The sequence below is a fragment of the Littorina saxatilis genome, linkage group LG15 (genome assembly GCF_037325665.1).
Source record: "Littorina saxatilis isolate snail1 linkage group LG15, US_GU_Lsax_2.0, whole genome shotgun sequence".
In the NCBI taxonomy this organism is placed as follows: Eukaryota; Metazoa; Mollusca; class Gastropoda; order Littorinimorpha; family Littorinidae; genus Littorina; species Littorina saxatilis.
Genome location: NC_090259.1, coordinates 21,326,857 through 21,341,018, shown reverse-complemented (window position 1 = coordinate 21,341,018; position 14,162 = coordinate 21,326,857). Strand labels below are relative to the sequence as shown.

At 41.0% G+C, this 14,162-nt stretch overlaps 1 protein-coding gene across 6 annotated transcripts in view; it reads left to right on the top strand.

The window, feature by feature from the left end:
• The first annotated feature begins 8,440 nt into the window (after positions 1 to 8,440).
• LOC138948802 (golgin subfamily A member 4-like) overlaps positions 8,441 to 14,162 on the top strand; it is a 97,897-nt gene continuing 92,175 nt past the window's right edge. For all 6 annotated transcript variants that reach the window (XM_070320422.1, XM_070320421.1, XM_070320424.1 and 3 more), the window contains exons 1-3: positions 8,441 to 8,584; positions 12,340 to 12,446; positions 13,199 to 13,266. In XM_070320422.1, the coding sequence (XP_070176523.1) occupies positions 8,535 to 8,584; positions 12,340 to 12,446; positions 13,199 to 13,266 (225 nt within the window). In that variant the 5' untranslated portion in view covers positions 8,441 to 8,534. The remainder of the gene's footprint in view (positions 8,585 to 12,339; positions 12,447 to 13,198; positions 13,267 to 14,162) is intronic.

The following is a 14,162-nucleotide window of genomic DNA, read 5'->3' as shown; positions in this document are numbered from 1 at the left end:
AAACTCGCTCATTAATTACGCAGATGAGGACCTATAATAATAGACTCTAAATAGCTTGAATCTAATGATTTTGTTGTTGTTACATATTCGTTGTGTGTTACATCAAATCGATATTGTTAGGCATCTGTCCGTGTTTCCGTCCGTCCGTTCCGAGTCCGTCCGTCCGTCACACTTTTGATCGCTAATAGCTCCTGGGTTTGTGGGCCCGTTATCGTGAAATTTGGAATGACATATATACCATCTATAAAAACGCTATTAAAGTGAAAGAAACGGGCGCATGAGAGATCTCCCCATAGCCCGTGAATGCATTACCCAAACAGCTGTGTCAGATGTATTATGGCCGACTAGTCAAACGCTAGTGACAAATGACGAAAACAATGTACCTGTAGGACTTTGTCGAATGTGAAATGCACTGAATCAGAAACGCTTAAGTGTGTGTGTGTGCGTGTGTGTCTTTGTGTGTTTTGGGATAAGCTTGATTGTTAGTTTGTCTTTTGAGCACTAATGCGTATTTATGTGTGAAGTGCTTTTACTGTGTGCTTTTCTGACATTGCTATTGTATAATAGCCAGCAAAAGTGACGGTCATGATCGTAAATTGAGATCAGTTGCATAATTTTCATAAATGCATGTCCACTTTTATCAATCGATCGAGCAGTTGTAATGATAAGATGCTCAAGATAGAAAAAACACAGACTGAATCAACCGCAATGCATATACAATAAACAAAACAAATCTAGCCAGGCAAAACTGATGCTACCCCATAGTACAGTCAAACACGCTTAAGCCGAACTCGCCCGGGGAATGAAAAATCGTTTCGGCTTATCCGAGTTTGTGCATATCCGAGTTCGGATAAACCAAACCTTTCCCGAGAAATTACCCTGCAGTTCGGCTCAAGCGAGTTTTTTCAGGATAAGTTGTAAAATCACTTGTAATGTTTCTCTCTCTCTCTCTCTCTCTCTCTCTCTCTCTCTCTCTCTCTCTCTCTCTCTCTCTCTCTCTCTCTCTCTCTCTCTCTCTCTCTCTCTCTCTCTGCGTGGTGTGTGTGTGTGTGTAAATGAATAAGATCAAACTGAACAGTGACAAGTTAGGCCTACAAGTGCTTTCTTCAGTGGGGCTTTATTAATACCTCAAAGCCAACTGTAAAAATAAATGGTGAAAACAGTGACACATCACAGAAACAAAACCAAAGATTCCACAGGCAACTACGCTTTTGTTAAATCATAATAAATGTAATGTTTAATGAAACCCTCTCCATTAAAGAAAGAAAAGAAACACAATTAGACAATTTGTCTCTGTGGTCATAAATCAAGATGAAATCTCCGTAAACATAGATTGTAGGCAAATGTTTTGTTTCGCTGCATGTTTATTGTGGTTTGATCTTCACCACTCGCTTCAAAATGAGCACATACATTCCTCAGGTAGATTTACTCTTCACAAAGATCTCTTCCTTCTACACGTCATCAGTTTCCCCGCATACTCAAAAACAGGTGACGTGTTCGTTTCCGTAGGATAATTATGGCCGTGACGAAATATGTTTATCTTCCTGACGTGTTTTTCAAGTAAAAAAAAAAAAAGTATCTCCGACAGTGTTTAGAGTTTGGCTTATCTGTCATAATCACGTCAGTTTGAGATGTCCGTGTTTGAGTTAGCTATTTTTTGACAGAGTTTGGCCCGGCTTATCCGAACTTAGAAATAGTTTTACAAAGATATCTGGCGGGGAATTGGTTGTGGTTTCAGATGTCCGAGTTTTTTGCTTAAGCGTGTTTCGTTTAGGCGAGTGCGGCTGTATTGCACTGTTGCAGTGGAAGAAGAAAATGCAATTATCTATATGTTGTGTGGTAGGTAAAAGCAGTTGAACCAATTGTGTATATCTACCATTGAGTTGAAATATCAACATGCCTTTAGAAAAACACGCACGTGCATCACACAGTCACACACACACTGACACACACACGCGTGCGCGCACGCATTCACGCACAAACACACACGCACAGCGGCACGCACAAAATACACTGACATGCACGCATTGACACGTACGCACGACGCATACACAAACGGCACACACACACACACGCCCACACACATATACACACACACACACACACATTCACTGACACGCACACACACACACACGCACACACGTTTCTGATAATAATCGTTGGGTGAGAAACCCAATCCATTTATATCCGTTTTAAATTTGCCTAATAAGTCGTACATAAAGAGTACACAAAGAGGTTATTTCATGTGAGAAGAAAAACAACAAACGAGATTGCGAATGATGCACCATATCCATCGCTAAATACATCAACGATAAAATCTACCTCTCTCTCTCTCTCTCTCTCTCTCTCTCTCTCTCTCTCTCTCTCTCTCTCTCTCTCTCTCTCTCTCTCTCTCTCTCTCTCTCTCTCTCTCGCTCTCTCTCTCTCTCCATCTCTCTCTCTCTTTCTCTCTCTCCCTCTCTCTCTCTCCCTATCTCCCTCTCTCTCTCTCAGTCTCTCCCTCTCTCTCTCCCTCTCTCTTTCTCTCTCTCTTTTCAAAACAATTTTAACGGGTGAGGGAACATCTTTGGAAGAGATGTAAGCCATACATAATAAGCCAAGAAGAAGGAAATACATATTATTTCATATACATTTTTACCCGTTTTGGATTTGTGTACGAATAACAACTAAGAACAGTCTTTTCAATCACAACTGACATAGCAACATCTTGTAGCAGGCGTAATGTCGACTTCATAAAATATCATCTTTTTGTGTTTGTTATAATTTTTATTCGCCCGAACATAGGATAAACTGAACAAACAATCTTCCCTGTCGTGTATGTCATCAGCACATAATGTTTGCGAGCAGTTGTTATTACTTTGGACTGTAAAGAACAGTTTCAGAAATTGTAATTGGTTGTCGATGCTACGTCTATAAACTAATGAGAACAACGAAACAAAAACGTTATTCGTTTTAAAACTTTGATATAGAAATTCTGTTGTTGAAAATCAGAAAAGATACGCTCATCACATGTAATTATTACACAAACTGACACGCGCGCGCGCGCACACGCACACACATGTATACACCATACTCACACACAAACATACATATATATGCGTCCTGTTGCATTATAGTAAGATGAAACCAAAAATGAAAGTTGGTAGCACAGTGTATAGCGGGCGTTTCGATGCGTTTCAGGATCTGCATATGGGTTCTCTAGCAGGCGTCATTGGGTGCTCTGGGGGGCGTCATTGGGTGCTCTGGGGGGCGTCATTGGGTGCTCTGGGGGGCGTCATTGGGTGCTCTGGGGGGGCGTCATTGGGTGCTCTGGGGGGCGTCATTGGGTGCTCTGGGGGGCGTCATTGGGTGCTCTGGGGGGCTTTGGGTTCAAGCGGAGTCATGCTGACTGCTTATTTCTGGTAGTTATTTGCCATTGACAATCTGAAAATACTTGATAGGAAACTTCAGTTTCTTTTTACATTTAGTCAAGTTATGACTAAATGTTTTAACATCGAGGGGGGATCGAGACGAGGGTCGTGGTGTATGTGTGTGTGTGTGTGTGTGTGTGTGTGCGTGCGTGCGTGTAGAGCGATTCAGACCAAACTACTGGACCGATCTTTATGAAATGTGACATGAAAGTTCCTGGGTATGATATCCCCGAAAGTTTTTTCATTTTTTTGATAAATGTCTTTGATGACGTCATATCCGGCTTTTCGTGAAAGTTGAGGCGGCACTGTCACGCCCTCATTTTTTAACCAAATTGGTTGAAATTTTGGTCAAGTAATGTTCGACGAAGCCCGGACTTCGGTATTGCATTTCAGCGTGGTGGCTTGAAAATTGATTTATGACTTTGGTCATTAAAAATCTGAAAATTGTAAAAAAAGATATTTTTTTATAAAACGATCCAAATTTAAGTTCATCTTATTCTCCATCATTTTCTGATTCCAAAAACATATAAATATGTTATATTTGGATTAAAAACAAGCTCTGAAAATTAAATATATAAAAATTATTATCAAAATTAAATTTTCCAAATCAATTTAAAAACACTTTCATCTTATTCCTTGTCGGTTCCTGATTCCAAAAACATATAGATATGATATGTTTGGATTAAAAACACGCTCAGAAAGTTAAAACGAAGAGAGGTACAGAAAAAGCGTGCTATCCTTCTCAGCGCAACTACTACCCCGCTCTTCTTGTCAATTTCACTGCCTTTGCCACGAGCGGTGGACTTACGATGCTACGACTGAGTATACGGTCTTGCTAAAAAATTGCATTGCGTTCAGTTTCATTCTGTGAGTTCGACAACTTGACTAAATGTTGTATTTTCGCCTTACGCGACTTGTTCTTCTTCTTCTTCTTCGTTCATCGGCTGAAACTCCCACGTTCACTCATTTGTTTGCACGAGTGGGTTTTTTACGTGTATGACTGGTTTACCCTGCCATTCAGGTAGCCATACACCGCTTTCAGGGGAGAAACTTCAGTTTATATTGTTCACAAGTTCTTCGTGACAAGTTATCACTGTAAGGAGCAAAGAGCTAGATTAGCAAACCAGCGTAATACTTCCATACTATGGCCGAGTCAAGATGGTTTTCATGTGCATGAAATAATTTGCCTTAACTCCTTAGCACTGGACGCCAACAAGAACAGCAGTAAGCTGCAGGATGACTATGAGAAGAGCCTCAAGAAATATGAAGGCCTCATCAAGAAACAGGAACAGTTGTTACGAGGTGGGTCTCATTTTTCTTTCCTTCATTTTTGTCTTTTTTGTTTGTCTTCTCTTTCTTCTTCTTCTTCTTCTTCTTCTTCTTGTCAACAACAATTGAGCGCTTCTGGGGTGATAATGCGAGACAACTCCTGTGATCTTGCCGCGAGGTGGCGCCAGTTACCAGCCGAAAGGAAGAAGGGGCATAATCTCACCAGAACTGACCATTGTCTGTTTACCGTATAAAATGCAGGACTTACACACGAACTGTTACCAAACTGATATGCTATTTGGGACCAATGCAAGTTTTTTTCCTTTCTCGTGTGATCTTGCCGCAAGGTGGCGCCAGTGACCAGCCAAAAGAAAGAGGGGGCATAACCTCACCAGAACGGCGCCCATTGGGCAGTAATTAAATCCAAATGAGATTGTTTGGCCAGTGGCCAGTGCACCCATCTGTGGTGCTTGACTGGTCTAGGTTTCACTACCCATTTGGGGTAGACCAAGAACAAGAACAAATGCTTTACAAAAACAGAAATGTGCCTTTCTAGGCCTACCTCACAATTACAAAAACGATATTGCACAAAGTCATTAATATTGAACATTAGAAACAAAATACAAATCATGTACATCATTGGTCACTAGGAGAGAAATAGGAACTTTTTTCTGAATCAGTTTGACAATATACCTGCTGTTTGGTGGACCAATAAAGAAACACATGCACCCGTCCAGTGTAAATAGAAAAACAAACGTCAATAAGGAAAAATATTTAAACAAGTAAAAAAGAAAAAGTTACTGACCTACCCACCCTAATTTTGTTTAGCTTGCCATCAGAAGCACACATTTTACTTTGTTAGGCCTAATGTAGAGGGCCGGTAGCTCAGTTGGTAGCTCACCGTGCTGGACTTGTGATCCGGCCGCAAGTCACTGGTCAGTTTGAATCCGGGCCGGGGCAGACACGGGTGAACTTTATGTGCAGACTCAGAGACGGTATCCATGTCCCACCCCCGTGTCACCACTGTGACACATAAAGACCTGGGTCCCTGAGCAAACTGATCGTCCCCAAATAACTGTTTTTCTAAAAATCACGCTGGAGGTTGCATTTTATATGATAATCTCCTGAAATGAGTTTTCACAATTTAGAATGGTATTTAACGCTCATTGAAGTTTTAAGAAACTTTCTAACACGGCGTCACATTTATAGCACCGATGTCGTGATTGTAGCGGCTCCGCGCCGCTTCACCGTTGTGGACACATACTTCCCCATTTCACTGCTGTACAGCAAACATCGTCCCCAAATACCTGTTTTTCAAAAAATCACGCTGGAGGTTGCATTTTATGTAATAACCTCCTGAAAAGAGTTTTCACACTTTAGAATGGCATTTAACGCTCATTGAGGTTTTAAGAAACTTAATTTTTAACACGTAAAACAAAAGAGACCCCAAATGCCTGTGTTTTAGACGGGATGGCATTTTGATACACAGCCGACCCCAAATCAGTGACTGCAAAACCATGTAGGCTAGCCTATGTGTGTGTGTGTGTGTGAGTGTGTGTGTGTGTCAGTGTGTGCCGCTGTGATGTCCCTGCGTCATTTGACATCATTATGGGGGCGAGGACGCCCCCATTCTATACGGATAGTTTCGAGGTTGACCATGGGCAGCGCCATTTTGTTGTGAAATACGTCATCAGTTTGTGTACACAGGAAGTTGTGACATCCGTCACCCTATGGGAGGGGTGACGTCAAAATTGTTCATCTGTAGAAAGTTGTGAAATCCGTCACCCTATGGGAGGGGTGACGTCAAAATTGGTCATCACAGAGTTTGTGTAACACAGGAAGTTGTGAAATACGTCACCCTATGGGAGGGGTGACGTCAAAATTGTTCAACAAAAACATGATATGTCGCATTGTGCAGGGTCAACTGCAACAAACTCAAACCGAGCCATTCATACCTAGCTGTATTTGAGTGACTTATATACCCGACATTTTTATTTCTTATTTTTAGCACAGGTGTAGGAAAAATCATGAACCAAAATGTTATTTATTTTCTAATTTAACATTTTTTTTTACAAATATGACCATGGTCTTTTAAACATACAGTGACATTAAACATTGTTATGTTAAAAAAAAGAAAAAAGAAAAAAAGCTTTTGTGCACAAATCAGAAAATACATTGTACATTTTACCTACAGGCCAAACCGTGAGTGTCTGTGGCAAAGCCCGACCCAGGAAATTGCACTGATTTTATATTTAGATCAGAGAGAAATTGTCAAGAACAGGCGCTTGCATTTGGATGTGTCCAATGATAGTAGGTTTGGTTGTGATCAATCAGAATAATGTAGGAATAAAAATGTATGACAGTTTAGTATGATGACATGTAATTCACATATGCTGAAATATGATATTATACATCATGTAATATTATTATGGCTGTTGCCATGACCATGAAACCCAACAAAGGTTTAATGTAATGTAATTCAAAATACCAAAACCGAGCACCTATTAATCTCGTCTTTGCGCGTGAAGATTGAGGCCGTCTGCCAGTAGCGGTTAGGTCATACAGTGGAACCCCTCTCTAGCGACCTTTAAAATGTTGACAAAAATCGGTCCTTGTGGAGGAGGGTCCTTACAGAGGGAGGGGGCGGAGTCAGGGGGCCACAAAGAAAGTCAGATTTAAAAAAAAAAAAGAAAACAGAGAAGTTTGAGTTGCTGACGACCGTTCTCTCTGAAAGCAAACTGCTTCGATTTCATGTTTGTCCTTGGTGTCCACCAGTTCTGGTGCATGTACTACCCTGGCCAAGTTTCCTCTCAAGACATCAAAGAGACCGCCCCAGTATACTCTACAGCCTCTGGGCGAACCACCTCTCATAGCTAAAACTGGGTCAATGACCCCTGGGAAGAAGGTCAGTGTCTATAAAAATTTTACTCCTAGGCCTGCGGCCAGGGGGGGGGGGGAGTATACCGGTACCATTTGAGAATCAGACCAAATGAGAATTGAACCATTTGAGAACATCCTTTTTTTTCAATCACTACATCGAAGGCCTGCGGCCCGGGGTTCACATGGGTTGGTTTGTTTGTTTGTTTCAAACCCACACCCATATACACACATTTCCCATTTAAACCATTTGTCGGCCCCCTGTCGATATTTATCGACTAAGTTCCTTGTTTTGAAAATGAAATGGGGGTCCTTAACGTCCTCACAGGAAATTTTCCTTTTAGGGACATGAGTTGGTGATACGCTAAAAAAACATCATTTTTAGGCTACACGTCAGTTTTATTTCCAAATCACTTGCACAACGATCGGCCATCACTTGAATTCTGAAATTTGATACATTCTTTACTGATCTGTTTGGTTGTGTCGGACAAAATGCAATCAAAATCCTAGAGACTGGTTATAGGGACAGTCCGTCATTTTTGAAGTGACATGCCAGTAAGCATGGTTAGTCAGTGCATAGATATCCCCTTTTATCAACTCGTACATCATGTATCACCAGTCCGAGTTTTAAACAAAAATAATGTGAGTGCATCTCCTATGAGGCTAAAGGATTTAAAAACGAATTCGTCTGATACCGTTTTTACAGCGTTTCAATTTTTGTTCGTGGGTACTGCGTAAAATAATTATGACCAGGTTTCGGGGCAACTTGTGCATCATCGGCACTGGAAGTTCGTCTGCTTCTGATGCTGGCCGAAGAAATCCGAACATTGCCGATGGTGGGCTGGGAGATGCTGCGCATGCGCATTAAATATAATCGACCTAGATTTCCACAGTGGTGAGTCGAGGAAAATACTTGTTGACACGGGCGAATGACAGTGTACTCTAACACAGGTAGCTGTTACCTGTCGCCAGTGAAACATGGAGTCACGGGGCTACGACCCCACATTGCCGCTTGACTTTGATGGCAGGTGAGAGAGAAATGTGTACGATTTTCAAATTACAGTTATCTTCTAGACTGATCAATTACTCGTCTTTTGCAATCTGTCTGCTTTGTCGTCGTATTTGAAAATTTGATTTTGAAGGTGTGTTTTTATCGACATGCGACAAGCATGTTTGCACCTGGCGGTAAATTTGAACTTACCTGAGTGTCGCCTTATGAGGTTGACAGTCGCTGGGTCTGGTAAATCGGTTGATGGCAAGTGTTGTGAAATTTTCAGTTGGGTCCCTGTATTTCCTGTGTGAAGTTGGATCCTACTCCATTTCCCTCTTTTCAGTAGTAACGGCTGTTTCTGTGTTTGTGTGTTACGGTGTAATTAAAACTGGGAACACGCTGGTCGAGCGGTAGTGTGTTATGCCAGAATGATGATTACGGTTTCGGATGGTAAGCCATAAAAATTGCGTGCTTGAAGTTGAAGTTTGAAAATTGAAGTTGAAAGTTGAAATCGTTAGCTCCTGACGTAGCTAATCAGATCTGAGGTTGGCTGTCTTTTGGGTTAGTAAGTACTCAGAACTGAGTGGTAGTAGTATTTAGCTTGTAAAACTCTTTGATAAATTCTTATTGTGATTGTTTGTGTGGTATTGTGATGTTCTGGAGGAGCCTCTAGCTTTAGAACACATGCAAGTTGCAACGTTTTATGGGTATGAAAATGAGTCGAAGAGTCTGGAAATGGAAGGCTGATTGCAGTGAATCTTCTTCTTCGTTCATGGCCTGAATTAAACTCCCACATTCACTCATGTTTTCGCACAAGTGGATTTTTACGTGTACTACCGTTTTTATCCCCCGCATTCAGATAGCATACGCCGATTTCAGGGAATGCATGCTGGGTATGTTCGTGTTTCATTGACCCACCAAACTCTGACATGGATTACAGGATTGTTTCTGTGCGCACTTGGTCTTTAGCTTGCGTATACACACAAAGGGGGATAAGGCACTAGCAAGTCTGCACATAAGTTGACATGGGAGATCTGAAAAGTCTCCACCCTGAACCCACCAGGCGGCAACAGCAGCGATTTGAACTCAGGACCTTCCAATTAGAAGGCCGATGTCTTGCCACTGCGCAGTGATTCAATGATTGGCGAAGGAAAGGGTGTGGAGAAGTCAGTGGTTCGTGGATGATTAAAATGCAAGGATATTCAGGCCACTGCAGTTCTTCTATTTAAAATGTAAACTTTATGTGGTTCTGTCTGTTGACTGTTGTAAATTATGTGTTAATTCCTGTCAGATGGAGAATTATGGACATGTTACATTAGCGCTCTTTCCTGCAGTATTGCACGCATTTGTAGTACAGTTAGAATCAATTCATCATTTCATGTACCCATATTTTGTTCCAATGTAAACTTCAACACCTCATCTGTCTACAGTACATGTTCTGAATCTTCATATAAATAATAGAATTATAATGTACTTCGCATAACATAACTAATGTAGACTCAGTAGAGTGTATTTTTCAGTATGATTTGCTCACAGAACATTGTATTGTACTTGTAGTTTGTACATATTGTGAGTCAAGTCATACTTTTAGTTTTACATGATCATCTAAAGCTGCTTCTGAATCCTGTTCCTAAGGATAATAATCTACAGTAAAAGCAAACTTCCCCTGTCATCAATATTTGTATTCCCCTCACCCTTGATCGTTCACAAATCCTGGGGCAAGGCCTGTCACTGTCAGGCATTTTGTCTGAAATGAATGGATGAGACAACAGATGCCAGTGGCAGTAAGAGTCATGTAACTTTGTGTCTGATCACCAGTCTGCTCCCCTGCTGTGTGAAAAATTAGCATCAAAGGATCAAGCCATCTGGCCTGGGGTAGTAGCACTGGTTAGCACAGTGCAGTGAATCCTCCCTGCTAGTGCTAAGGCATCCTAAAATGTGAGAAAATCAGGTCTTATAATGGAGGGAGTCTTGAAACGAGGTAAATTTACAGAGTTTATGCACAGAAAATCAGAGAAAACAGCGTTTTAAAAGGTGGGGTTTTTTTTTTTTTTGGGGGGGGGGGGGGGGGGGGGGGGGGCTGTAGCACTAAATGTGTTGATTCTTGGGTCTGGTCTCTCAAGGGAGGGTACTTGCTATTCGAATAGCTGAGTCTTGGATAGCTGTGTCTGATCTCGAACAGATCTGCACAACTTCAAGACAGATACAATACAATACAATACAATACAATACAATACAATAACTTTATTAATCTCTAAAAGAGAAATTACATTGCTGAGCGTTTGTGTCCGTGTTATGTATGTTATTATTACGGACACAAACGCTCAGCAATGTAATTTCTCTTTTAGAGATTAATAAAGTTATTGTATTGTATTGTATTGTATTGTATCGGCAGACACAGTTACCTAGAGTTTACTCTCAACTTCAGTTATGAATTTGAACCCAAAACTTCCTTTCAGCCTCAAATAAGCCAGCAAAATTCAACCCATTACCAAGTTGTTAATGTTATGAGCATGACTTTTAAACCAAAACCTTAATTTAGGCCTCAAATAAAGAATTAAAATTCAACCAATAACCAGTAAATTGGTCATTGGGAAATCAGCACTGTAGAACTCAGCTGACAGTGACACAGACTACCTACATGATGAAGTGCATGCATGTATACAGAAAGGGCCTATAGCAGTAACACAGTACTAGCAAAACAAAAGGAGTATCCCGAGAAGTATTAGTCTATTACTGTTGCAATTATTGATTTATGTCTCGTATGCAGACCAGAACGGATGTCTTTTAGTTCTGCTATTCAGTTCTAACTTACTTCTGCATTGTGAGTTGATCCCTGGTCTTATGGAAGTGTCATGTGGTAGTGTTGAAATGTCTGTGGCAGATATCTTTTGATATTGCACTCCCTTGTGAGACCCCCAGCAGCTATGGTGTGTGATATCATGTTTCGTCACACCTGAGTGCTGCCAGAGTGATACTCTTGGGCTCAGCTGAAGTTGTGTTGAGTTTCTTGGCAAGCTTGTGATTGATCTTTGTATTGTTTGTTTTCCTGTATAGCTCTTATTGTTGGAGAACGCTTGAATTTTTTTCTGTTATCATTTTGATCAGTGGGCACATTTTATTTTTTTAGAAGGCCCACTTGTTAAGACAGGGTCGGGGGCAAACTTTTGGCTCACCAAAATGTTATCTAATCAGCTGTAATAGCTTTGATTATGGAAATAAATGGCAATGCAGATGATGCAGTCACTCAGAGTGGAACCGAGTGAGTAAAACATTATACACATTATTAGTTTGTGCATATCAGGATACATGTTCACATTTTATTTGGGTACTGGTGTCTGGTGTTCCCTCCAAAAGATTGAATTTTGCACAGGGGGTGTGTGTAAATTGTATCTATGTTTCATAACTCACCGTTTTGTTTTTTCTTAGGATTACATTCACATGTGCTTTAGTCAGATAACCTGCTCGGAATGTTAATTTACACTGAGTTTTAAAGTAATGTCACATTCATTTTGTTATTGTCCTGTGAGGTTTGCCCTGCGACAAAATTTTGAGTTGCCTTCAAATCGTGAGCAAGCTGCCATACAGTTCGATGCTACCCATTGTTTCTGCATGTTTCTGTTCTCCAAGCCCTGGGGGTGAGAATTCCTTTGTGAACTTGGGGTCATCATGTCATCTTTTTGGTCTACGGCAGTTAAATTTGTGTTGTTGAAAGGTGGAGCAGTCTTATCCGGAACTGTTTAGTAGTTTGCTTGCACTATTTGTTTAAGATTGTTGTTGTTCTGTCCCCAGTACCAACCTGATGGACCTGCCAAACGTCACCCTTGGCAACAATCCCAGTGACCATGACCTTCAGGAGTCACGGTCCATGTCGCCTGGACAGGGGTTGCTGCTACCCAGTAAGTAATTTCACACACCATGGTTGAGAGAAGAATTTGTCAGAACTGCTTGAACCATGTGGTTGAGTTTTTCAGTGGGAATCTTGTTAGAATAATCAGTGTGTGCATTCCTGAAACCAAGTTAACCTTTTCACTGTGGAACTGGAAAAAAAATGGATCATTAGAAAATATGTTAAAAAAATGTGTAGACTGTCTTGAGGACCAGGACACATTATGCACACTCTCATTCTACACTGCAATATGAGAGGCTTATGCAAGGTATGGGTGAGTGTATTTGTTCATTGTTGTATTTGTTTTTTTCTACACAAGTGGAGGGGATTATACAAAGAAAGATACAATCCTGTCTTAGAGTTTGATAAGTGAAAGTATTCTTCTGGACAGTTGTATCAGGCCAAAAAAAATAATAGGTGTGGTTACGGTAACATAGCCGAAAAAATAGGGTAGGAAGGTAGGCAATCACTTTTTTTTTTTAAACTTTTTTTTCTAATGTGTACAAATTAAACCTACTTGACAGGGAAATAAGTGTGCGACTCGGGCGCTTTCGCTTTCATTGCGTTTTCTGCACTGGTTTTCTTGTGTGTGTGTTTTTTTTTGACAAATGTAATAAAAAGTTATAGGGTCGGCCCCTAAAAATAGGGTAGGTCGGGTTACCGTAACCACACCTATTTTTTTTTTAGGCCTCACTATCAGCGGATCAGAGGGAAAATACTTTCACTGACATGTCAAACATAATCTTTTGTTTCTGTTTGCAGTGTTGGCCAAAACCAACAGTGGACGTATGTCACCAGTACGTGGCCGCACAATGAAAGAATATGATCAGGTAAGAAATTTTTACTTATAGAAGCATACAAACATGAAAATCGCAGGTAAGTAAGTGTTTAGTATTCATTGTGTTGAACCCATTGTTTGATCTTGTTACGTTAGTAAAGGCCCACTCCAGCAGACATCAGTGTGATTTTTTTCCCTCAATGAATAGAACAGAATGATACACAGGGAATGGTTTTGAGTTATTTCTGAAAACAACACTCTTGCAGAGCCTTTGGTGAAAGTGTAATAAGTCATCTTATCATTGGGCATAGCTGCCAACCCTCCCGGATTTTTGCGGGAATCTCCCGAATTTTACAGCTTCTCTCTGCTCATATTCAAGACTAAACGGAACCCCCTGGCTCCTGGATTTTGACTTCAGAAGGTTGGCAGCTATGATTGGGAAGTTAATTTGACTAAGTGAACCTTAATCAATGGCTTTGCGTGAATCTTGTAGCATGACAAATTGACATTAATTAGACACAGTGGGGAGGCCAGCAGGGTTCAGGGGACAGAACCAGACTCAGTGAACCTGGGTTCACCTATAGCACCGTGGATCAATGAGTTGGCAGATTGCCCTGAGATGGTCTGGGACTGAACCATGTAGCTGGCTAGCAGTGGATAAGCTCTCAAGAGTGTGCAACTTTATTTCAATGGTTTGACTGCAATAATAATAATACGAATACTTATAACGCGCACATATCTCACCAACAGGCGACTCAAGGCGCACATACACTCATTCACACACACGGAGACTTAAAGTCACTAGCACACACACACCATCAACCATTAAAATATGTACAGTTATTCAGGGTGGGATGGGGTGGGCAGTGTAGAATGCATGGATTATTTGGAAAAAAGGAATGTCTTGAGTGCAGATTTGAATGATTCGAGGGACTGTTGTTGACGGAG